Below are 26,629 nucleotides of genomic sequence, written 5' to 3'. Positions count from 1 at the left end.
AGCTCCAACAGGTGTGAGGGGTTTGATTTCAGAGCTGAAGTCAGAGCAGCGTATCCACCTCCTGTTACACTACAGTCTGACAGACTGTGGAATGGAGAGATAACATGATGGATTCATAAATGGTGATTATTTAATTACTGGGTGGCTTAAGACCATTTTACAGTCTATTAAGTTTATTTCATCATACACTCTTTGTCTTTTTACTTACAGCAGTGTCTGTAGTTTACAGCTTGGATTCTCCAGTAGAACAGAGATGTGCTTCACTCCTGAGTCTCCTAGTTTATTCCCACTTAGATCCAGCTCTATCAGGTGTGAGGGGTTTGATCTGAGAGCTGAAGTCAGAGCAGCACAGCCTTCTGCTGTTATACTGCTGTTATTAAGCCTGGAGAGAGAGAGAGAGGAAAAAGAGGGACCTTTCATTGCATTAGCTTAACACATGAAAACAGATACGTTGCTGATTATTTAATTACTGAGTGGCTTAAGACCACCTTGGATGAAAGAAGAGGCCATATACGTCAAGTATCTTCATAAATAATTCAAGGGGGAAAAAAAACTTTCACTTCCTTTTTATATTTTAATAATTAAAAGTCTGTTTAGTATATTTCATCGTACACGCTTTTTTTTTTTTTTTTTTACTAACAGCAGTGTCTGTAGTTTACAGTGTGGATTCTCCAGTAGGACAGAGATGTGCTTTACTCCTGAGTCTCCTAGTTTATTCCAACTCAGATTCAGCTCTATCAGGTGTGAGGGGTTTGATCTGAGAGCTGAAGTCAGAGCAGCACAGCCTTCTTCTGTTATACTGCTGTTATTAAGCCTGTAGAGAGAGAGAGAGAGAGAGAGAGAGAGAGAGAGAGAGAGAGAGGGAGAGAGAGGAAAGTGTGAAAATGTTATGATTACAACAGTGTTTCATTTACTGAAGAACTATGCTTTTAATAGTGCCTGTTATACTCTCTGCTGGTTGGACTGGCTTGTCCTGCCACAAGTTTCCGCCAGTTTCTCTTTCCCAATTGCTTTTGCCCTGTCTACCACTTCATACGTTAACAAGAAGATAGACTAGTTAACAACTGTATATAATAAGATGATGATGATGATACTATGTTTACTTGCACATTGAGAGGTATGGATGATATGGGAAGTCCCCAACCAATAGCACTTGATAAGTTGGCAAGAAGACTACCCCGCATTCGACAATTTTTACTGCCAAAAGATTTGGCATGAGCTGTAGTTTGAGTCCGCCTTAAAACAGCAATACGGAGTTCTGTTCCAAAACTAGTAAGCTAACTACCTAAAAGGCATGCAAAAACCTTGCAAACACCACCAACAGCCCAGCTGACAATGATAGAAGCTTGCCAACACACTAACTGGTGTCTTTTGGCAGTTTGTCATGCGTGTGAAAGCTTTTCTTCCATTTTTGCAGGGTTTACCAGCCTGTTACACAGAGCTACATAGGGCATATCCTGGATGGCTAGTGGGGAAGACACAGGTGTTTATCTGTCCTTCACATGACCATATGCTATCAAAATTAATTTGAGGATGGTACCAAAAGTAGTTGCCTGTAAAACCATATCTCAAAAAGTGTCAAATTGTTGCGTTGTGTTTCTTTAAAATGAAAAAAAAATACCTAACATGTCATTCTAAAAGAGATGGGCTTACTTCAGTTTCTCCAGTTTACAATGTGTATCCTCCAGTCCAGAAGTCAGCTGCTTCACTCCTGAATCCTGTATTTTATTGTTGCCCAGATCCAGTTCTCTCAGAGTGGACCGATCTGATCTGAGAAATGTGGCTAGATCCGAGCAACTCTTCTCTGTTAATTCACAGTCAGACAACCTGAAGTCAAAATAATTGCCATTATTTACATAACATTTTACATTACATTAACATTACAGATTAACACCAACATTACTGCTACGACCCCTACTACTTCTACTACAGACTTGGCATTTCTCCTGGTCTCCTTTCTAAATATATTGTTACATCAGTGTCTATGGATGATGTCAATAATGTGCTATAATGTACGATAGAGAAAGAGGACTATCCCAAATACCAGTGTAATTATCACAGGTGAAATGTAAATAATAACAAATAACAATATCTTGTAGGGACAGATGACAGATGACAGATTCAAAGGAATACTTCAAACAGCTCTGAACTCAAACTTTGATTTTCACGATACTTCCTTTTTGTGTGTGTTTGTTATAGTATGAAATAGTTTGAATTGCTGGATGTATTCATGGCATTATCAACTGTGACAACACTAACAGAGTGGTAGCAGTTACATATGTTACGACTGGTGGGTGATGTGAAGGACTCAAATGCACGACTCAGCACAGGGGTAGGTTGAAAGGGTTAAACGTTTTACTAGCCGGGTTCGGTACACAGGTAGGCAGTCCAAGAGTAGCAAACAATCCAAACAGGGAAAAGGCAGGAGAATAGTCGTAGTACAGGCAGAGGTCAGAAGCACGAGTAATCACATTAACCAGGAGGAAGCGCTAATCGCTAATCGCTAGAAACACGAGGAACAGCGGGGAAAAAGCAAGGAACATACCAGGTAACATAAACTTACGAAGACGCCACGAGAAACAAGAAAACAAGGACTATATATACACACAGGCAACAGATAACAAGGGACAGGTGAGAACAATCAAGGCGGGGCAGACAAAGACACAGGTGGACTAAACAAGGGGAATTAACAGGACACAGGTGAAACCAATAATACAAACAAACCGGGAGATTGGGAACAGGTGAGGGGTGGAGACACGGACAACAACAAGAGGGCACATGGCATAGACAAACAAACATAGGAAAGCACATGGCGGGAACAAGGAAGCACGAGGACAAGACAAGGGAACAAACATGTGACAACACAAGGGAGACAAACTCAGAAATTAAACACGGACAGAACACAGACCTTACAACACATAGTAGCAACATGTCTAAATATGTCAAGAATCTGACATTTATATCTAAGTTTTTTTTACATTGCTACATCCATATAGAACTCTCAACATTCTTATGACTTTTTAGTGCTTGTATTTGGTATAGAAACAATAGCATAGTTCTACTGTGTGGGATTAATTGAATTGATTGACTAACTCACATCCGTAATCAATCTGAGAAATTATCTGAAAATTCTCATGTCTTGTTATTGTTAAAGGAAACAATTTCTTTGCATTTAAATGTAAACTTCAACCCAAAGTATAGATTTAAAAAATAAATATGATAAAACGATATAATGTTTGATGTGGTGTTTGCTCACCGTGTACAGTATGTACGACAGTAAACATTTTAACTTAATGAAATACAGGTAATGTCAATGGGCCTCATTCTCGACATTTTCTGAAATTTCTTCTGAATGTTTTCTTACGGACTTCGGAAGACCAACGTAAGAAAAACATCTCCGCCTGATTCATGAACGCCTGAAAATGGGTTCTTACGCAGCCGAAGTGTTCTCGGCAATGCTCCCCCGAATGAGTATTCTTAAATTGAATGCAGGTTCTCGAATTCAACCCAAGCGCTCTTTGGTGACGTGGTTGATTGCGTTACTGTTGATCATCTGTCCATCATCGTATAAAGCCCGACCTGACAATTTGATTGGTACGAACAGCTTTTTGTTCGGGCATAGTTTCTCCCCAACGGAGCAATGCCAGACCGAACTTCCCGACCTCAAATGTTGTGGGCGGGGCTAAGTTCGGCTGGCACCCAGGCTACCTTATAAGGGCACGCAACCATATTAACGTTTGCAGTCAGAATCGACCGAATCCACGCGAAAGCAAGTCGAAAGCGAGTCATGTCAAACGCTAAATAGCAGTCGTAAATCGCCCAGTTGTCTTAAATGCAATTCTTCATAAAACCACCAGATGCCCCACAGGGCCGCTCCGTGTTAGAAGGGTTAAGGGCTGAATTTGTGAGAAATCGTTGGTGATTGCGTTGACATCAAATCTACAGACATCCTCGGATTTAAATAATCTTAATAATAATAAATACGAGAATATTTGTATCATTAAAAATTACGTTTCACATTTATAGTCATGATTCTACGAGGCATCGTGATATCATAAAATAAATAAAAGCACTACACGAACACTGCAAATGTAAGTGAATAAATAAACAAGCACTAAACTCAATCGTGTGGGTATAGCCATAGTGGAATAGAATGGACACATCTACTTCGGCTGTGTAAGAACCCATTTTCAGGCGTTCATGAATCAGGCAGAGATCTTTTCTTACGTTGGTCTTCTGAAGTCCTTAAGAAATAATTTCATTCACATTTACATTTAGTCATTTAGTAGACGCTTTTGTCCAAAGCGACGTACAAGGGAGAGAACAGTCAAGCTACGAGCAATAGAGACCTAGTGTAACAATAAATACTATTTTACATAAGAAATAAGAAAAAAAGAAATAGAAAGGAAAAAGAAGTGCAGGAATGTAACTGCTGTAAGTGCAAGTTAAGCACTAGTCGAAGTGCCAGTTAGGAAGGGAGGTGCTCTCTGAAAAGCTTCTTAAAGGTAGAGAGGGACGCCCCTGCTCTGGTAGTGCTAGGCAGTTCGTTCCACCACATTAACATTCACTATGATCTGTTGGTTTCTCTCAGTGAGAGAAAAAACAAAACTGGTGAATGTTTGCTGTAAAGTCACTGGTGTAAATGTAGATGGTCTTTGCCACAGTGTAATTTGCTCCCCTCAAGGCAGAGGTTCTACCATCCTAGAGGAATTATTATACAAAGTCTTTTATACCACCAGCTATTGGCTTTTAAACAAAGATGGACCCGTTCTGTGACTAACTGTGGATGTGATATTATAGCCCCAATTTTTCACTTTTCAGTTTTCTTTTCTTCTTGCTGCTTTTTTTGTATGGTTCTAGTGGCAATGGATAAGTGACGTTTGGTGCTCACAGTGTACTGTGTATATAATATAAATATATATTGTATATAAATATGGTATGGATTCCTTATCTTTTGACCTCTCTTTGCAAGCCAAATCGCCCCTCAAGGATATTGAAGCTTTACTCCACAGTCATCTTCAGATTAGCTCAGACAGTATTGTGCTTTGTGGTTCAGTAGTGGCTAGAAAGCTAGTCATTAAGTGCTTTATTCACTTTGTTTCAACAATTTTCACTGTGTTAATCTTCTTGGCTCATAAATATTGCAGTGATTCATGTCCTGTGTCTCAAACGCATTTGTCTCCTATGAGATACATAATGCAGAATGTTGGAAAGTAAATATGAGTACGTCATCAACATTCTATTAACACACAGGAACAAACAGAAAGAAATACCAAGTGACCTGCAAAGACTATGTCCTCCAATCAGACACAGAAGAAAAACACAACCATTCTTTAAAATAAATCAGAGTGCTAACATAGAGTCTTCAGTTTGCAGTGTGAAGTCTGATACAACGTTTCTTTTCATAATGTAATGTAAGAAGATTTTATTCTTTAAAAGTTTTTTAAAGATTTTCTTTAAAAAAAGCTGTGTCATGTGCCTAATGTCAATGTAGTGACATGCCAATGTCAACGCCAAAATGTCATTTTCCAAGTAATGGATGGAAAATGTGGAAACACTAACTTAAGTGTCTTCAGTTTGCAGTGAGAATCGTCCAGTAGAGCACAGAGCTGCTTCACTCCTGAGTCTCCTGATTTCTTCCCACTCAGATCCAGTTCTGTCAGGAGTAAGGGGTTTGTACCCAGAACTGAATTCAGATAGGCACAGGCTTTCTCTGCAGCATCACTCTTCAACAACCTACAGAGAGAGGAGGAATATGTTTATGTAAATAACCATTCATTAACAGTCTACTGTTACAATATTCCCAAATATTTGGGAGAGATATCAGGCCAGGTAACACAGAATATAAACTCATAACCCTACATAATTTCATCCATTTATAATAAAGTACATTCATAATTTTTTTCTAAAATAAAGAAAATAATCTCAAATCTTAAATCTGTTCTTCACATTCTCTTACAATATTGATGGATAATTTGTATAAATAAGTTATCTCGCCTCATTGTCTTCAATTTACAATGTGGACCATCATGTAAATTGTAGAAATCAGTGAGCAGCTTCACTCCTGAGTCTCCAGGGTCATTCCCTCTCAGGTCCAGCTCCGCCAGGTGTGAGGGGTTTGATTTCAGAGCTGAAGCCAGAGCAGCATATCCATCTCCTGTTACACCACAGTCTGAAAGTCTAGAGAGGGGAGAGAACTTCGTGTTGCTCTTTTATATTCAACCATTCACACACTGCTTATTTTAAAAGATGATAATTCATTGATTACTGTATTTAAAAAAACATATGAGATTATATACCTTGAATAACACATAATGTCTTCCAAAGGTTTTTTTTTTTAAAAATGCCCTCACCATAAAAGTCAAAGGCCTTTTCTCTTTAATAAAAAAATACCTTGTCTCCTGATGATTATGAAGATGAAATATATTTTTTGAGATGATGGTAATTATCTGATTGCTATTTTTCTCCAGAACTCACCCCAGTTTCTGTAGTTTACAGTGTGGAATTATTTTTTTAATTTTGCTTGTTGTCACTTTACTTACAGCAGTTTATGTAGTTTACAGTGTGGATTCCCCAGTAGAACAGAGATCTGTTTCACTCCTGAGTCTCCTAGTTTATTCCCACTCAGATTCAGCTCTATCAGGTGTGAGGGGTTTGATCTGAGAGCTGAAGTCAGAGCAGCACAGCCTTCTTCTGTTATACTGCTGTTATTTAGCCTGTAGGGAGAGAGAGAGAGAAAAAATAAAGGTTATTCATGTCTTTCATAAAGTGCCAAACTTTTGTGCTTAAAAGAGAACCGTCATTTTTACCTATTATTACTGATATAATATTTTGTTGATGTTGCAATGGAAGCATAAAATATCACGTCACTTGAAGGTCCGTAGTTCTTGCACTTGGAAAACAGAAAGGCTGAAAGGGTGGAAGGTGCATTACTGCCATCTCCTTACAGTAGTTTCTGTCTGTAGGCCGCACCCGAGTATTAACTGCAGGGCTACAGAAGTTTTACGCTAATTTTACTAAATCAATGTATAAACCTCGGTTAGTAGTTGGGAACTAATACTAATCCACTAATAAGTGGAATTGTCCCAAGCTACGTCAGACATTTGTGACAAAATTGATGAAAAGATTGCTGACGTGAGTACAACTTTGAGAGGTGAAATAGCCACTCCAAGTTGAACAGCTTTCAGGAAAATGTTTGGACTTGGAGGGACAGTCTAAACGACAGAATCTGAGAATTGCTGGAGTTAAAGAGGGGGAAGAAAATGGTCAGAAAACCAGGGATTTCGTGGCGCAACTGCTTATGGATGTTTTAAAGCTGGATGAAAAAACAGTGATAGACCGAGCACACAGAGCCCTGCGCGAGCGCCCCGGTGGCGATGAGCCATCTCAACATCTGATTTTAACGGTGCACTACTGCAATGTTCTGGAGGACATACTGACCAAACGCCTCATTTATCAAGGGTGGGAGGGTAGATGGAGTGTCATTTAGCTTGTGGTTACATATACAGTAACAACAGAGAGAGGAGAGAGTCTAAGCCTTACACTCTAAGGACAGATGCCTGTAATCAGCTTACATAATGCACAACAAAACACTTAAATAGAAGAAGAGGGATGATACAACATTTTGTTCATGGAATGTAAATGGTATTCACGAACCAGTCAAAAGAGGCAAAGTGCTTGCGCACCTTAAATCACTACAAGTTGACATTATTTTCTTACAATAAACGCACCTGAAGAATGACTCTCATGCTAGGCTCAGGTGTAGGTGGATACAACATACCACTCACACTTTTCAGTAAAGGCTGGAGGCACAGCCATTTTGTAGGGGAGTTCCTTTGAATCACCTATCTACAATAGCAGACAGGGATGGGAGATGTATCATGGTTGTGGGGGAAATCCATTCTACACCAATAACCCTACTAAATGTGTACTGACCAAACAACGATGACCCTGACATCTTTAGAAAGGTTTTAAATCTGATACCAGATATTTCTAGCACTAATCTAATAATTGGTGGCGATTTTAACTTAGTATTTGATACTTATTTGGATAGGTCTTCTACACAGAGGGTGCAACCTTCCAAGGCATGCAACTTTTTGAAATCCTAGATTGAAAACATGAATGTTTCTGAAGTATGGCGGATTTCTAATGCTACTGGTAAAGAGCATTCCTTTTATTCCAAAGTACATAATGTCTATACTAGAATTTACTTTTTCTTAGTTGATGGAAAACAATTACCACTTTCCTATAATGCAAAATATCACAATATTATTATTTCTGACCACACAGCCCAGTATCATTTTCACTAAAGCTTGGCGAAAATGTGCCTATCCAGAGAAGCTGGAGATTTAACCCCCAGCTTATCACAGATGCAAAGTTCTGTGAATATCTAGAACCAAACATTAAAATATTTTTTTAAACCAATGATAAAAATGATACCTCTCCTACACTACTATGGGAAGCTTGTAGGTCTTATTTGAGAGGGTGCATTATTTCTTTCCAATCTTCTCTCAAGAAGCGTAACAAAGCTAACAGCTTGAACTTGAGAAATAAATCCATCAGTTAGACATGGAAATGCCCAGCAACCCTCTTCAGAAAAACATACAAAAATCTCAATTCTTAAATACAAACAAACAAAATCAGATAAAATTTGCAAAGCCTTTATTTTCACAAAACCGAGATATTTTGAATTTGGTGACAAACCACATAAATTATTAACAAGACCACTGCGAAAACTTGAAAATGACAGGACTCAAAATTCCCCAAATTAAGTCAGGTGCAGGTAATATCCTTACCTCCCCCAAAGATATTAAAGACAGATTTAGGCAGTTCTATGAAACATTGTATACATCTGAATGAAATTCTCTACCTGAAACAATGCAATCATTTCTAGACGAATGTGAACTCCCATTTCTACGTCAAACGGACCGCAATGCCTTGGAGGTTAATGATGTTAATCCAGATGGTATTTTGTTATATGTTACTCAACCAAGGATCACAATTCTATCAGTACTGAAAATGTTTCATTTATTTGGTACTTTCTCTGGGTACAAGATTAACTGGAGTAAAAGCGAGCTACTACCAGTAAAAGTTGAGGATCAAGACTGGCTCAGACAGCTTCCCTTTCGAAATAACAGACAACTTAACCTATCTGGGGATAGTAATTGCCAAGAAGTACAATGCTTTTTATAAGGCTAACTTCCCTATGATGTTAAACAAGCTAGAGCACAATATTCAATTCTGCAGAACACTCCCTATTTCTCTGTTGGGTAGAGTGAATGCTATTAAGATGATTTTCTTCCCCCAGCTACTTTATCAAACGTGCCTATATACCTTACAAAATCTTTTTTTTAGGAAACTGGCCTCTATCATTTTTCCCTTTGTATGGAACTACAAGTCTAATCGAATAAAAAAGGACCATCTTTTCAAACACAAAACCAATGGGGGGCTGGCAATGCCTAATTTTATTTTATAGTATTGGGCCACAGGAATACGCTCTATTGCACACTGGTTGGATGACACCCCATCACCCTTTGATGGGCTAGAGATGGAACGGGAGGATTGCCTACCCCACTCTATTAGAGCAGTTATACTATCACCTGTACCAGTCAATAGAAGCTGTTTTAAACATAATCCTATCATCTACGACACAATTAGGATATGGAAACAACTAAGAAAACATTTCACAACTGTATGACACACTACAAAGCATGTGCCTTCCCAAAATGGACAGTATAAAAGAGGAGTGGGAAAAAGAGATTGGGGCCGTTATACTTCCTAATGCGTGGGAGGAGTTGGGAGGAGTTTGGAGTACATCCATGACTGTTCCATTAATGCCCGAGACTGTTTAATACAATTTAAAATCCTGCACAGGCTACATTATTCCAAGACAAAATTGCATAACATTCTCACCTATGTGTGAGAAATGCAAGTCCATGGAGGCTACCTTATCACATAGTTATGCTCTTTGCCCCAAACTTCAAGATTAATAGTGCAAAATATTTCAGTTTTTCTCTGTGATCTTGGAGGTTCAGAGAGAGCCTGACCCTATTATTAATAATTTTGGGAATATCTGAAGAGCTAAGGAAACTAATTGTAGCACAACAGCATCTTCTGGCATATGGTGTGATAACTGCAAAAAAACTGATCTTACTTCTCTGGAAAAAGAAAGAGGTGTCCTCATTCAAGCACTAGCTGACTGACTTGACAGATACTCTACATTTGGAGAGAATTAGATTCTAAAAGAGAAGCTGAGGGACTTCCAGAAAACTTGGCAACCTTTGGTCTCTCATCTTAAAGAGATGGCGGCAGTGGTACAGGAGGTAGAGAAGTCGTTTAGTAATCAGAAGGTTGCTAGTTCGATTCCCTGTCAAAGCGTCCTTGAGCAAGACACTGAACCCCTAATTGCTCCTGATGTGCAGTGTGCCATCAGTGTAAATGTACAATGTGTATACATCCTTGTAAGTCGCTTTTGATAAAAGCGTCTGCTAAATGACTAAATGTAAAATGTAAATGTAAAGAGAATCCAATTGAGACCCAAGTAAAATGCACTCCTGGGGAGGGATGGGTGGGTAATGGTAAGGGGAGGGAGGGCGGCTGTGGTGGGAGGGTGTGCTCTGTCACCTTTTTTTTTTTTTTTGCGTTTGATGTTTGATTGATTTGCCTTCCCTGTCAGTAGTTTTTTGTTTGTGTTTTTTTTGTTTTTTGAAAAGAAAACATATAATTGTAAATTGTCAATTTTACTGTTAAAGGATATGTTTCTCAATAAACATATTTTTCCTCTTGATCAATGAATTGATCGAACAGTGGCACAAAAGCGTATACATTTTGATTTGCACAACTACCAGGGTATGGAGTTAGAATAGTTTCAAAATTCACAAATAAATGTCACGCGATTCACAAATGTAAACTCGTTACATTTATTATTATTATTATTATTATATATATTATTTATTTACAGATTAACGGAAGTGCGTTTAGAAACCGCTTGCCCTTTGTGAACCTCCCTTCCTTTCTTTGTGGATTTTTGACACTTTCCTGATTTAGCTTGATTCATGAATGCATTTTTTTCCCAAAAGGACATTATCTGCAGCCTATCAGATGTCTCTTAAAATGTCAGCCAATCACATCAATGTACTGTAAATATGAGGGTACGATTGAATGTGACCACACTATGACCACACTGCATTTTTTCCTCATAGTTCTCAACAGTCTGCAAAGTTCTCGTCAAACAATTCCACTTCAGTTCCCGTAGTGTCATTTATTTATAAATGTCTTGTAGAGAGATGTAAAAAATAGAACATGTGACCAACAACATAATAAGTTCAAGCACTTAAACCATTTTGGAAAAAAGGGAATAAAATACACTTGAATCTGCCTGAAAAATGCAATACTAGATATTCTGTAATATTACAAAATGTAATTTTGTTGAAACACTCACTTAAGTTTCTTCAGTGTGCAGTGTGAATCCCCCAGTAGAGCACAGAACTGCTTCACTCCTGAGTCTCCTGGTTTCTGCCCACTCAGATCCAGTTCTGTCAGGAGTAAGGGGTTTGTACTTAGAACTGAAGTCAGATAAGCACAGGCTTCCTCTGCAGCATCACTCTTCAACAACCTACAGAGAGATGAGGAATATGTTAATGTTTAATAACAATCGTTCATTAACAGTCTGCTTCTACTATCTTCCTACAAGGCTCACATGTGGGGAAAAAGAAAAGGTTAAAAAGAGAGGTTTTTGTTGTGCTTTCAGAAAGTGCTTAAGACAAGTTGAGCATTTTTAATGTATGTGAGGCTTAGCTGAATGTGTGTTAGTGCAGAAGCTTAAATTTAGTAAATTATGGCCTGAGCTTGTGGAAACATGAACTGTTCTCTCAGGACAATGGATGGGCAAAGATAAATCCCAACCATGGGACCTAGATTAAAGTCTGGGGGCCTCATTTACTAACATTGCGACCGCAGCGCAATCAGCGCCTTTGCCAAACCGCATATAGCGCACAGTATTTTGCATCCTATTTATCTAACAAGAACCCTCGTCGCGTCATCTGCGCCTAACACCTCCCATTAGTGTTATTTAGCACTCCGCTAAAATAGGGAAGAAAGAGCCTGCGTGTTCCACCATGGATGATGAGCTAAATATAGAAACTCATAAATATTTCTCCGTTTAGCCCTTCCGTCCACATTAAAAGTTGTGATCACTTTTGAATTCAAGACTGTCTTTTATTGGTGAGCTGATTTTGGGATACAATGAGCGACGATTCTGGGTAAAGCGTGGCTGAACAGCTAGTTGTTGGGACAATTTTGTATATGCTATATCAAATATAAACATTTAAAAAAATAACATTTCTGATGTTCGTATTTTTCAAATTTCTCGCAGGCACATCGTTTTCATTTAGCAGCTGATATGTCATGCTGAAACACCTCTTGTTTCGTTACTAATACATAATTAGGCGCACTTTACGCATCTCCTCCCATCTCTTTGCGACGAACACCCACTTTCCCTTATACCCTCCCAGCAGCGGTAATTTAAAGTGCGCCACCTTTGTAAATACGGTTTTAGGTTTTTACCCGCTATTTTACGCCTTGTCTTATTTTGTTTTGCTTTGTGTTTACCATTTTGCTGTGTGCTTCTGTTCCATGTGTTGTCTCCTCCCCTCTCACCTGTCACATATCACTTCCTGTCATTGTTTAGTTTCCCTCCATTTCTTGTGTGCTCACCTGTTTCCCATTGTGTTTCTCTCTGGTTGTCTTGGTTCTCTATCAGTTCGTCTCGCACCTGGCTCCTTCAGTACTTGGTTGCCTTGTCACTTGTAGGCTCCTTCTTGTATGCTGTTTTTGGTCCAAAGTGCTACATTCTGTTTGGTCCTGGGGTACGTTCGTCGTAGGATTGAAGCTAAGTTAATCAATTGGCCTTTTAGCCCGTTAAGATTAGCGAGCTGATTGAGAACAGCAAATATCGGTTCGTTAACGGCTGATCCGCATCCTAATCATGTGGTTAATTTCAACCAGGCTAAAGTTATCATGGCATTTGCGCGTGCACGTCCTACTTCAAAAGGCAGGAAAGGTCGATCACCAAAACCATGATTTTCTAACGGTATAATGGTTCTAAACTCAAAGAAAAGAGCTCTTTTTTTCTCCGCTGGCGAGTAGGAGATGAACATGAACGCTTATGAAGAATACAAGACCATAATCGTGGCAAAATTCAACACCACCACCGCTGTGAGAGCAAGGTGTGTTGGGATGTTTATACGGTGATATCTATGTATGAATACCTGACGGCAAGTGTCCACTGGTGCAGAGGTTTCCTCTACCGGTTAGAATCTGCATGGTTGCTAGTTCAAATCCCCTCACCTCCTTCTTCGATGTAGTTTTACATTTCCTTGGAAGTCGCTTTGAATAAAAGCGTCTGTTAAATTACTAAATGTATTAATAACAAATGCAATAAATTGAAGCAGTGAAAATAAATTGACTGTATTTCTCTCTATTCTTATCATGAGTCCACCTTAATCATTTTCTACAATAATGATATGCTATGGTGTACTAATAACACTCATATAATTATGAGTGCTTTGTTCTCTGCATCACCGACACTACAAAAATGTACCACTCGCAAAAAAGTGCAAGACAGTCAATGTTCGACTGTGGTGTTTGCAATAAATTACTCGAGAAGGTTTTGTAAATTAATGATTCCTTGTCGGCTGAATCGGTAGCGCTCATACAAGAATAATGGATCTTGGCGAACGCAAAGAACTCTCTCCCTCCGCTAATCTAACTCTAATATCAGTCCTTGGTCAATGGGATCCCTCCTTTTTCCAGGGGTGTGGCAAGCTTATCCAGCTACACTTAAGTTAGCCTGCCCTGGAGCAGGTTAGTGCTAATCGATATGTAACTATGGTGATTTATCAAAAGTTGCTTCCACGAACCAAAAAGAGGGGCGTTTTTTTATCTTAGCCTGAAAATTAGCTCGCTAAACCGCTTAGCGAGCTATGACGAATACCCCCCTGCTCTTTGCGCCCTATTTTGCCTGCCTGGTTTTGTTCCTGTTTTCATTTTTTTAAGTAAAGCCTAATTGTTCTGTTGCCTTTGCCTATCGTGTCATGCTCTTGTCTCCTGTGAATCCTTTCAAAAATACAAATTTTCGGGAATACTTTTTTCTGCCTGGTAGTTAGTAACGGGCACAGTCACACGCCAGATTAAGCCTGAATGAGTCTTTCTCCCTCTTTCACATCTCTATGTGTCTCTATCTAACTATCCTTGCTATCTCTATCTTAGGGAAACATCTCAACAGTTGGTAGTTGCTAAAGTGTGTAATATAAAATAATTTTAATATGAATATGAACTTGTTAATATGAAGCTGCACAGGCACCGAGAGGGTTTCTACATACATAGCTTTTTAACTATCCTACCTATCTCTAGTTTAATGAACCATTGATTGGCATCTGCTAGCATGTGATGAACTCATGTTAACATTAACTTGTTATTATGAAGCTGCACAGGCACCCTGAGTTTTTTTTTTTTTACCTTTTTCTATTATACATTTGTAAGTTCAATCAGGGAGACTATAACATCAGCTAGATAACTACTATTTCATGCAAATTCCCTTCAAGCTTATTAAAAGGTTTCCTTAGCTAGCTAGCTAGCATAACAACTAGATAACCATAGCAACCAGGAAACACAATGTTAGCTGAATTTCTCAAAATCAGCTCACCAATAAAAGGCAGTCTTGGGTTCAACGTGATCACAGCCACTTGAGGGTGGTGTTAAATGGCTTCACATTGAATCAATACGGAAAGACCCTTCCGGAAAAGGGTCACGTTATAGGAGCGTGACGAATCAGGGAAGGATACATTGTGACTGATAAGACCCAGTCAGGAACCGAACGCAGGTGTCTGCTTCATCATTTCCATAAGTCTGTTCTTTTTGTCTGTTCATACTAAAATGCAGCCCCATAGTTTTCAAAATAAAACAGCAGTGTTTCCAAAAGTCTCTGTTTTAGAGGGCTTGAATCAGTGGCATAACGTAGTAACGACGGGCCCAGGTGCAAGATATTATTACGGGCCCCCCTAGTGAACGCTAAAAAAAAATAATAATAATATCGTAGCGTTCCCTACTTCCGCAACCGCGTCTAAAAACCCACTAATCCAAGGTGTTTGTTATCGATATAAATAGTGTTTAATTAATCAACCTTACACATTTCAGAAGCGATGGGTGTGTAGGCTACTGTGTACACAATGAACTAAGTCTTGTTTGACTCTCAGCAGGAACATTTCTTACCGTAAAAATTGTTAGAAAGTAATAATAATAGCGACCACTATTTACCCAACTTGTAGCCTAGTAACTCCTGCACTGCTGACTCCGTGGGCTGGCGACTAGTTGACTAGCTTTGCCGCCTTCTCCTTCTCCTTCTGTTGTTTTTTCTCTTGCCCTTTTCTACTTCCACTCGTGTGCTTAAAAGGCTTTGTTAAGAGTCAAGTTGTGCTGTGCTCAATGAAGTAGGTTATCAGACCTTCGAATTGTATTGTCACATGATCAAATAGAGCCTTGACATTGGACAACAACATACATATTACCCAGCAATCATCATTGCTAATCACAAAAATACCAAAGAAAATAAGAACGTATTCATTTCATTGAATAGTTTTTTGATAGTTTCTATAGTGTATGTAGGATAAGCATAAGTAGGATAAGATTTTGTTGTAAATTGCTACTTTTCCCCAAAAAATAATAACAACCATGACTGAGATAAGTTTGTCTTTTCAAGTTTATATATAGCATTTGACACTACCACCTCCGTATTGGCAGGGTGTATTTGAACATAAGCATATCCGGGAAAATTTAACGTTGTACTGACGGTGGGCCCGTCGAGCGACATACATGAAGGCATGACCGTATTAAGACTTCATGGTGCCCCTGGGCAACAGTGACTCTCTGGTGCCCACCTACCCCCACACAAACCATACCTATGCACCGGGGTGTATTGGTCCTTGAAATACTTTCTTACTGTACTCAAGTATTATTTCTGAGTATCTTTACTTTACTTGATTTGTTGTTTTTTTATACATACTTTTTGCTTAATACTGCTCCACTACATTTTCCATACATTGATGTAACCTATGTAAGGAATAATGCACTGGGAGCAAGTCAGTTATAAGAAAATAACCGCTCGACAGGGGGATGCTACCGTTTACCCCCCTGAAGTGCGGATATTTTCCATAACTCACTTGCTCCCAGTGCATTATCCCGCTTATATCACAGCAAACTTTCCAAAGTAATTAATGCATATGCTGTAAATTATGTTTAATGTGAACTTATGTTATTAGAAATCATAACTTAATACAGTGCAGAACTATTGTTTTATCTTTTGTTGACCTTAATGAAATATCATTACTAATCTCAACAGGTATATTATTCGTCTAAATCATAAGAAAGTTTATACTTTTACTTTTGGTACTTAAGTAGGATATACAGACTTAAATCTGCTATAATCTACACAGAAAAGGAGAACATGAGCACATGTAGGCTACACAACAAATCAAGCTTTATTTATTTAATCGAACTTGCCCAAAAACAAGTCAGAAGCCTGCCAAGTAGCCTACGTCTTTCAACCAGTATATGGCGACATTAATAGCACTTTCTTAACAATGCATAGTATAGTTATCAATCTTCATTGCAATTATAGCACACCAAACAATGAAATCTGACATTACAAAAAGCAATCCAACGTTAGTTGGATTCAGTTATCATTAAACTAACTCACAGCACCGCAAATAAGCATTGCAGTTCACAAAGCTTTCCAAAACTTAAATAACTAACAAGAAGTGATGACGGCTATCAAAAACATCGGCGAGGTTACGCATTTAGTAACACACACGTACACTGTTCAAACCTTTGCAAGCGCAGTGAGTCTACTAACGAACTATCATTTCAGAACCATTGGGAGCAGACAGCACACACACACTTTGCATTCTGAAAAACACAGATTTACACTGTTCAAACGTTTGCAAGCGCATTTTTTTTTTTAAGTGGCTGCATTTCTACACTCCTTATCTTTTTTCAACTGTCGTTTTGCATTACCGCTAAATTGCTGCCGCTTCATCTTGATCGTTCTGTTGGTGCCTCTTTCGCTGAGTTTGTGCATTGTTTTTGGAACGTCCAATTGTGCTGACGAGGGGGTATAATTTTTTTTTAATAAAAAATACATCGGTTGCTTGGTGCCCCTGGAGTCTTGGTGCCCCTGGGCAGTTGCCCAGTTGCCCATATGGTTAATCCGGCCATGCTTGAAGGGGGGGCCCGTTGAGCGATTAGTGTATTTCTTTTCTAAAACGCCACGGGCCCAGGTGCAGCCGCACCTGCTGCACCCCCTATAGTTACGCCCCTGGCTTGAATACTCGGGAGTAGTATGTTTCAGACCTCCTCTCCCCCATCCCTCTAACTCATGCACACTAGGCCTTAACATAGCAAAAGTGATGCATTTTTAAACTAAAACGTATTTGTGTGGATGTAGCCTTAGAACCAAACAAACAAACCCAGGGCAATGCACTCTGTAACCAGATGTGTAGAAAGTATTATTATTATGTTTACAACCTCCTCTGTCCCTATATATTTAACACATGGATGCGTAATGCTTGCATATCATAAAAATCACTCCAGCAAGCCCTTATATTCTTATCAAAGCAAATTAGGCATTGAGATGGATGAAAGGGGATTAAAGTGTTGAGGCATAAATTCAATCTGTGGAAATTTGTGAAAAGTTAAGTCTAAGTTGCAATATCCTAAATGGGTTGTATCTTAAATTTCGCCATGACAAGTCCATTGCACAATATTAACATTAGGTGTATTTGGCAAAATGTTGTCACCTGATCTTTAGTTTACAAGCTGTTTCCTTCTGTAAGTCAGAGAGCAGCTTCACTCCAGAGTCTCCAGGGTTGTTCCCTCTCAGGTCCAGCTCCACCAGGTGTGAGGGGTTTGATTTGAGAGCTAAAGTCAGAGCAGCGTATCCATCTCCTGTTATTCCACAGTCTGAAAGTCTAGGGAAAGAATGTCAATTTGCCAGTTTGGATGTAAAAACAGTATAACATGAAAATGTGTTATTTAAACAATGAAATACTATTTTAATGATTCTATCATAAAATGGAAAGCACAAGATTATCTGTATATCTCGCAGTAGGGCTGGGCGATATTTTTCTATATGGGTATTTTTATGCTAAATACCAATACATCTATAATTTATTTCCGTATTTTCTCTGAACTGGGCTTTGCCAAACATGATTGAACTTTATGAATACCGTAATTTCCGGACTATTGAGCGCACCTGAATATAAGCCTCACGCACTAAATTTTTTAAAAATAATTATTTTTAACATAAATAAGCCGCACATGTCTATAAGCCGCAGGTGCCTACCGCAACATTGAAACAAATTAACTTTACACAGGCTAAAATGAATATCAAAACTAATACAATAGTTAGTTTTGCCAGTTAGATAAGTGCACTGTTGCTTTAAGAGCACACAGTCGCAAGAGTCAATCAGAAGCTAGAACGTTAGATTGAAGACAGACGCTAGTTTGAAACCAGTGAGCTAAAGAACTTGAAGACTGGATTTGTATTGTTGTAAACTTTTATTTTATTTTCTAAAGTGTTTTGAGTTGTGTTCTGTCTACGCTGGTAGACTGTGGTTATTTTGACATTAGTTAAGTTATTGAGAGATACTGAGAAATCGCGTGGAGCTAAGCATCCATGCGGCTGCATCCATGCTAGCATCCTAGCTCCACAAAGCCACCGTAAACACAAAGCCACCGTATACAGTCACAGGTATCATAATCCATAAATTAGCCGCATCGTTGTTTAAGCCGCGAGGTTCAAAGCGTGGGAAAAAAGTAGCGGCTTATAGTCCGGAAAATACGGTAGTGCCTATAGAGTTTGATTTTACATTATTTTCTTTTTCTAAATAATTGATACATTTTAAGCATTTATGTTATATGCATTATATGATTAACAATCTCTTCTTGGGAAAACATACATATATTTATTTGCTTAAATGTCAGGAACAAGCCCAGGCTGTAAATGCGGTAGGGTAACTCTCTTCTGTCATTTCGAAAGGTATGTTCATTTAGAAAAGTCTCAAGTTAACTTATTGTAATAACGTTAAACATGTGTCATGCTGTGTTGAATTTGGCTGTCATGTCATATTAGCTTTTTGATTGTGATATGTAACGCAACACCAAACTATATCAGTATGCACAGTCTTGTCGCATCCTATATCTCGTTTGACACATAAATATAACTTATATACCGATATATCACCCAACCCTTCCTAGCAGTGAATCCTACATCTGGAAATCATAGTTAGAATGTGCCAAGTGTTCAATGTGACAACTGAACAGAGGTTCAGAGAAACGCAGGCAATGTCCAATTGAGTGAGTGTGTTAGCCATCATTCCTCTCACTGCTTAGTCAGTCTAAGCGAATGTTTTGTCACAGCTATTCTTATGTGACTTTAATCAAGCTAAGCAAGTTATAGTGACAAAAGGTAGAATGTGAACTTGTGACCTTGTGTTTACCTCAGGATCTCCAGTTTACAGTGTGGATTTTTCATTTGGGAAGCAAGAAACTGCACTCCTGAATCTTGTATCCTATTGTTGGTCAGGTCTAACTCTCTCAGACTGGAGGCATTGGAGCTGAGGACTTTGGAAAGAGCTGAACAGCTTTCCTGTGTTAGATTACAGTTGTCCAGCCTAAAATTAAAATAATATGAGGCACATGGTTATCATTTTTCCACATACCAATCCACAAACATAGCAAGTGTGTACTGATATCACACCACGATGATCTGTTTTGTTTAATCAGTATTTTGTCAGATATTACATGAGACCTGCACAAGTAAACACATGATTTGACAATACATTAAATCTGGACTTCATAGCTGCCTCATGTACCATTGAAAACACATGGTAACAGTCCATAGTGATAGTTGTGGTACTCCACTGCAACCTCACGTAAAGACCAGTGTCATTAGTTTTATTATTGTCACAGAGGCAAAGAACCAATCTACTGCATGAGATATAAATAATCTGAATAACCTAAATCTGAAATAAAAATGTTTAAGATGACATTTATATTGTACCACTGAAATATATATCTATTTGTGTTCCATGTTTAATATATTTTCATTTAACATATATTTCAGTATTCAATTCTGCATACTGATAATTACGACAACACACTATTACTCGGCAGTGTGGGCAACTGATTGTACTTACAAGGCTTTTGTGGCTGCTTTGACCACTGGCAGGAGTCTGTTCAGACATTCATCGGACCTGATGAAGTTTTTAAGGTCAAACTCTTCCATCTGCTCTTCTGATGTCAGCAACACAAAGACCAGAGCTGACCACTGAGCGGGGGAGAGCTGGGCGCTAGACAGACTTCCAGACCTCAGGTGTTTTTGGATCTCCTCCACTAGAGATTTGTCATTTAGCTCATTTAGACAGTGGAACAGATTGATGGATCTCTCTGCAGAAGGATTCTCGTTGAACTTCTCCTTGATGTATCTGACAATTTCCTTTTTGCTCTGTGAGTTGTTTCCTGTCTGTGTCAGTAAACCTTGTAAGAGCTTCTGATTGGACTCCAGTGAGAGACCGAGAAGGAAGCGGAGAAAAAGGTCTAAGTGTCCACTGTCACTTCCCAAAGCCTTGTTCACTGCATTCTTGAGCAATCCAATCACTGAGTTACTTTCATTCTCCAGTGATGTGTCCTTCTCGACAAAAACATCTTTTTGTTGTTTGTCGATACACATGTGTGCATATAAAGCTGCAAAAAACTCCTGGATGCTCAGATGAACAAAGCAGAATGCAGTGCCAAGAAACACCCCTGAGTCCTCTTTAAAGATCTGTGTGCACATTCCTGAGTACACAGATGCATCCTTCACAGTAATGCCACACTCTATCAGGTCACTTTCACAGAAGATCAGATTGTTTTCCAACAAGTTTTGAAAAGCCAGATGTCCCAGAGCCATAATGCTCTTTTCATCCCACTTTGTGTCCAAATCATATGTGTCATCATACTTCTCAGTCTTTCGTCTGGTCTGAAAGATAAGAAAGTGTGAGTACATTTGTGTCAGTGTCTTCAAGGTTTTCTGTTTGTCAGTACTGGCTGTTTTCTCTGTAGCCTCTTTGGCTTCTTTGGCCTCTTTGACCTCTGTTTCCTCTTTAGCCTCTGTTTCCTGTTTAGCCTCTGTTGCCTCTGTAGCCTCTTCAGCTTCTGTAGCCTCTTTAGCCTCTGTTTCCTCTGGTTCTTCCAATATTATTTCAAGAACAGTGGATGCGATCCAACAGAAGACTGGGATGTGGCACATGATGTAGAGGCTCCTTGACTCTTTGTGTCTGATGTGTTCTATGACTCTGTCAGCCAGTTTCACATCTGTGATTCTCTTTCTGAAGTACACCTCTTTCTGTGTGTCATTAAACCCTCGTATCTCGGCCACCTGGTCAATACAGTCAGGAGGGATACAACTGGCTGCTGCTGGCCTGGTAGTTATCCAAATGAGAGCAGAGGGGAGCAGATTACCCTTGATGAGGTTTGTTAGAAGAACATCCACTGAGGTTGGTGTAGTTAGGTCAGACCAGACCTCATTTTTCTGAAACTCAAGAGGATGTCGATATTCATCCAGGCCATCAAAGACAAACAGGATATTGTACTTCCTATTTTTGGTAAACCTCAATCCTGTAGTGTCAGGGAAAAATTGATGGAGAATGTCCATAAAACTGTATCTGTCCTTCTTCAAGTTCAGCTCCCGGAAAGGAAGTGGAAAAATCAACTCAATGTCTTGATTTGCATTTCCTTTTACCCAGTCCAGAATGAACTTCTGCACAGAAATGGATTTTCCAATGCCGGCAACTCCCTTCGTCAGCACAGTTCTAATGGGCTTGTCTTGTCCAGGTAATGGTTCAAAGATTTTGTTGCACTCAATCAGTTTCTCTTGTGTTTCTGGACTTCCAGCTGCTTTCTCAATTTGTCTCACTTCATGTTCTTCATTGACCGCACCAATTCCACCCTCTGTGATGTAGAGCTCGGTGTAAATCTTTTCAAGGAGTTTACGGTCCCCTTGCACTGCTATGCCTTCAGATACACATTCGTAGTTCTTCTTCAGATGTGATTTAAGCTTACGCTGATACATCTCAATTGGATCTAATAAATATGTTCAAAAACAATATGTTAAGTGGAGCATTACGGCACCATCTGAAACACCATATCTGGAGCAGACATACCAGACAATTAATATGAGCAAGACATTGAATATAAAACACTTATTACTGTATTTTCCCTACTATTAACCGCATCGTTTATAAACCGCATTACAGTATTTTATGTCATTTTATGTCATAAAATAAATCTGTGTATTGACCACACCCATGTATTAACTGCAGTTTATTCAACATTATGTAAAGTAAGAGTAATTGCCATGTAGTTGTGGTGTAAGCACTACAAGCCATTTACAGGACCAATACGGGTACTAAGTGTACTAAATCACAAAATGATGTGTCATCAGAGATGAAATATGCTAAACTGAAATACTGTGCTACAGCCAGTATATTTTCTTTTCAAATTTCTGCATGACCAGAGACATAGTTAATATTGGAGGTGCATTTGAAGGATAGCTAACCTTAACAAATGTATCAAGGCTACTAGTAGGGATGGGTAGTACTGGGTTATCAAGGCAGCGAGAATATGAGACACACAGCCGGTGAAGTGATCCCAAGTAGAGCTGGCTAAAACGTCATGCTAACACACGCTAATGTACTGCTGTCAGTCACACCGGAGGAGCGACAGACCACGGGTGTTTACTACCTCAGCAACAACCAGCGTAACAGAAATATACGACAGAAACTGCAAGTTTGACTCTAAATTGACTCAATTTATGAACGTGATTACACTATACGTTGAAAGAATACTAACTTCTAAATAGAGTAAGGTTACTCATGCCCATCCCTAGCTACTAGCTATTTATCTATCTTATCAAATAGAAACCGCATACACATTTTAGAAGACTTTATTCAATTTTGTGACAATCAATGGATGTAGTCAAACTTCAAGTTTTGTCCATGAGACTCATGTCTCACGTTGGCTACATGACACTGAATCTCAGGGATCTCACTAAATCTCGTCTTGCGCTTGTTTGTGTAGGTTCAGTGTCCTCAACCTGGTAACCCGTGTGAGTTTCAAGTCTGGGGAGAGGTAGACAATGCCGTCCACTATTTTGAATTTGGAATGCAGTACCGATTGTCAACTCGGTAACACTTTATTCTAGCCTGGGTGCCAGCCGAACTTAGCCCCGCCCACAACATTGTTCCGTTGGGGTAGAACTATGCCCGCACCAGAGCTGTTCATACCCATCAAATTGTCAGGGCGGGCTTTATACGATGATGGACAGATGATCAACAGTAACGTAATCAACCACGTCACCAAAGAGCGCTTGGGTTGAATTTGTTTTCAACAAACATGGCTGCCGCTGGAGAGCTGAGATGTGTAGATTCTGCCATCGAGTCTGTTTTAGAAGACATCAACAGCGCATTACTTTTGAAAGAGGAACAGAGAAACACGATCAAGGCATTTTGTCGATCGAAGGCACTTTTTTTCCTGGTTCGGTTGAAACACGCCCCATAATCACAGCCCAATGGAGCAGTATCAGACTCATATTCTGACTAGAATTATGAGTATGACAACGTCAGGCTAGCTTTATTCATCAATCACACAATGACTTATCTTCATGGTGTTAGGGGTTTGGAAAGTGTGGCTACCTCCTGCATGTGACTGGTGTGCGGGTCTGCATTTATCAATCCCAATTATTCTAGTTTTTCATGTTTAATTCATTTTCAGAAATTTTGTAAAGTTATGGGGTACAATGTGTAAATAACAGTGGAAAAAGTATGATATAATATGTTTTAATTTTAGGTTGTAAGGCAACAAAGGGTGGACATTTTGAAACTGTGTAGACTTTCGCCGGCCACTGTATATGCCCCTGTGTCCTTTTTCAAATTGTACTTTTGTATTTTTTCCAATAAATATTTCACTTAACATCTTAACGTCTGAGGTCATTTTTGGAGACTTTGCTGCAGGAGTGTCTACTAATGGTATGTCCCTGAGTAACGGCCATTTATAAATGTTTATAAAGTATAGATAGTGCCCGCTTTAGATCAATCATTAGTACATTATTTATAACTGGTTGATTTGTCATTTCTAAAGGATTTATTAAATGTGAGCAGACCATTATCAAATACCTTATAAACGATCTTATACATCATTAGAAAATAAGTTGAAACATGTTCATAAATACATTACTACTCATTTATAAATAGCGAAATAACGTTCATAAATGTTGTAATAATGATTTGTAAATGATGAACAGACTATAAACAAATGCTTCATAAACGGTTTATTAACGAAGGTTATTCTAAAGCTTTACCGTAAACGCTTGGTGTTCGGAATACAGATAGCTCTTTTAAAAGTTGTATGAAATAGGAATGGGCATTTCAAGCAAAACTCCCTCCCTGCATGCACACACACATACCTCATTCCCACTCACAGAGAAAACCATTTATTGAGGTTTTTTTTTGTTTTATGGTGTCGTATGGGAGTGGACGCTAAACTAAGTTGAATTGTCAATTGATCCCCTGGCAACCTAGTACCATAAACAATAATCTTTTGACACGCTTGCAGTGGGAATCGCAACCAGAGTATGGGAACTAACCGGACGTTTGTAGTTTTCAGCATTAGGATTTTAAGAGTTCCTGGTTCCAGAGAAAACATCATGGAAAAATGTGTGTTTTTTTGCAAAATCAACACAAATGGTTTGGTGAGTTTAAATGCAGTGACCAGTAGGTATTTTGTAACTAACTGTTGTCTAATAAAGATGATGCTAATGTTGGGTATTTTTTATAAGTTGATGAACATGGATTCATTCATAAGTATGAAAAGCCTCACTCAAAATGGCTGACAAACAATACCAAACAGTTGGCTGCTTAGAGGGAGATAGTCGGGATGGAGACTAGATTAATCGATCCTCCACAGGATCCCAGTGTAAGAAGGGGGTTCCCAAAACACACACACACACAGAGAGAGAGAGAGAGAGAAGTTATGAGTAAAAGTTAGAGAATGGGGTTAGTTCTGATTGGCCTTGGAGAACAGCCAAACAAAAGAGAGTGGGAGGAACTAGGTTCCTTTAAAAAGTCTGACCAGACATTCATACAATGAGATTAAGCTAATCCATGGACCATCTCTTATTGTGGCCTAATGACTACAATAAACCTAAGATCAACACGTGGACTTTCGACTATTGATTGTGGAATTGCGAGAGAGTGGCTGGTTTTCGCTGCAACACTACCAATATGCTAAAACACAAAAAGGATTGACTATATTGTGTTGCCTGATACAGGCAACATGAGGGACTCAAGAGTGGTATCCATGGTTACAGACAGGGGCGGAGATCCCATTGTGTTGTAGGGGGGGACAATATATGGTAACATTTCAGAGAGTAATTCCTGGGGGAGACACAAAAATTGCTGTCGGGCCCTATCGCCCTCTTTCTCTCTATGCTGTCCTCCTACTGCGTTTGCTACCTTGCAGAACTAGACAGCTAGCTAACACTCGTCTTTGCAGAATAAAGATGATGAATTTCAAGTGAATCCACAAGTCTTGAGTTTACTGAAGTTATCAGCATGCAATTATTCATACAGGACGTTTGCTTTTGTAAAACTGTCTATAACAGACTGAAATAAAGAGATACATAAACTTCACGTCAAATAATGTGGCATAAAGGTAGCACGATACCACGAAAGCTAGCATAACTTAGCTGCTCAATACCGAATTCTCTTATAACATTAATTTACAAACAGAAATTTGACATCATTTTGAAATTCTCTAAACGGCATTAAATGTACTAACACAAAATATCTACTCACAGACAAATAATGTCAACAGTTGTTTAAACTGCAAACGGAATTCAGCTGCATGTACTGTAAATTAACATCTTGTCCATTCTATTCCACCATGGCTATATCCACGCGCTTGAGTTTTTCATGAATTTTTCAAAACGTTCATGAATGCCAGAATTGTCCGGGGAACTTCGTAAAATGTTCTTAACTGCGTTTGAGAATAAGGACCAATGTCTGTCAACCTCTTTACATATCGTGTAGCATAGTGCAGTGACAGAGGAGTGAGGAGGAAAAAGAGTAGTGTGTGTGCTTTGTCCAAAATCAGCCTCTTTTTAATCAATTGTTAACAAGCTTAAGTTTGAGCTTTTGGACAAAGCAGGAGAAATGTCACTTTTAATGTTACAACTTGTGCTTGTTGAACAAGTGGTGTAATAATTGACTTACTGGCTTTTACTTGTAAAGGGTTTTACAAGTGTGGTTGGCTTTCTCACAATCTGACCGTGTACTGGGCTGATTGACTGAAACACGGAGATGCCGGTAGCAGCATGTGAAACAGCATGTGAACCAAACCACTTTGAGGAATAGGGGGATCATGATTTTTCAACACATTGTTTTACGTTTATAATTAGCACCACTTGTGTTGTCATGCTTTTATTTAATATTACTATACTATTCAAAATTCTTTGTTTGTATTTACAATGATTGTTGGG

The 26,629-nt window shown here is 38.9% G+C and overlaps 1 protein-coding gene and 1 long non-coding RNA gene across 2 annotated transcripts; both read right to left on the bottom strand.

Moving 5' to 3' along the window:
* LOC105890418 lies at positions 1–1,821 on the bottom strand. The gene is made up of 3 exons (XR_006151434.1): positions 1,654–1,821; positions 209–814; positions 1–34 (listed from the first exon to the last, which is right to left on the bottom strand). It is a non-coding gene; the product is annotated as an uncharacterized LOC105890418 (long non-coding RNA).
* Positions 1,822–20,248: 18,427 nt separating this feature from the next.
* LOC105910326 (protein NLRC3-like) lies at positions 20,249–22,175 on the bottom strand. The gene is made up of 2 exons (XM_031557891.1): positions 21,239–22,175; positions 20,249–21,112 (listed from the first exon to the last, which is right to left on the bottom strand). The coding sequence occupies exons 1-2, from the start codon at positions 22,163–22,165 to the stop codon at positions 20,249–20,251; spliced, it is 1,791 nt and encodes a 596-aa protein (XP_031413751.1). The 5' UTR covers positions 22,166–22,175.
* Positions 22,176–26,629: the final 4,454 nt, after the last annotated feature.

The sequence above is a fragment of the Clupea harengus genome, chromosome 20 (assembly GCF_900700415.2).
Source record: "Clupea harengus chromosome 20, Ch_v2.0.2, whole genome shotgun sequence".
Lineage (NCBI taxonomy): Eukaryota > Metazoa > Chordata > Actinopteri > Clupeiformes > Clupeidae > Clupea > Clupea harengus.
Note: the sequence above shows the minus strand (reverse complement) of the source record. Positions and strands in the feature narration are given on the sequence as shown.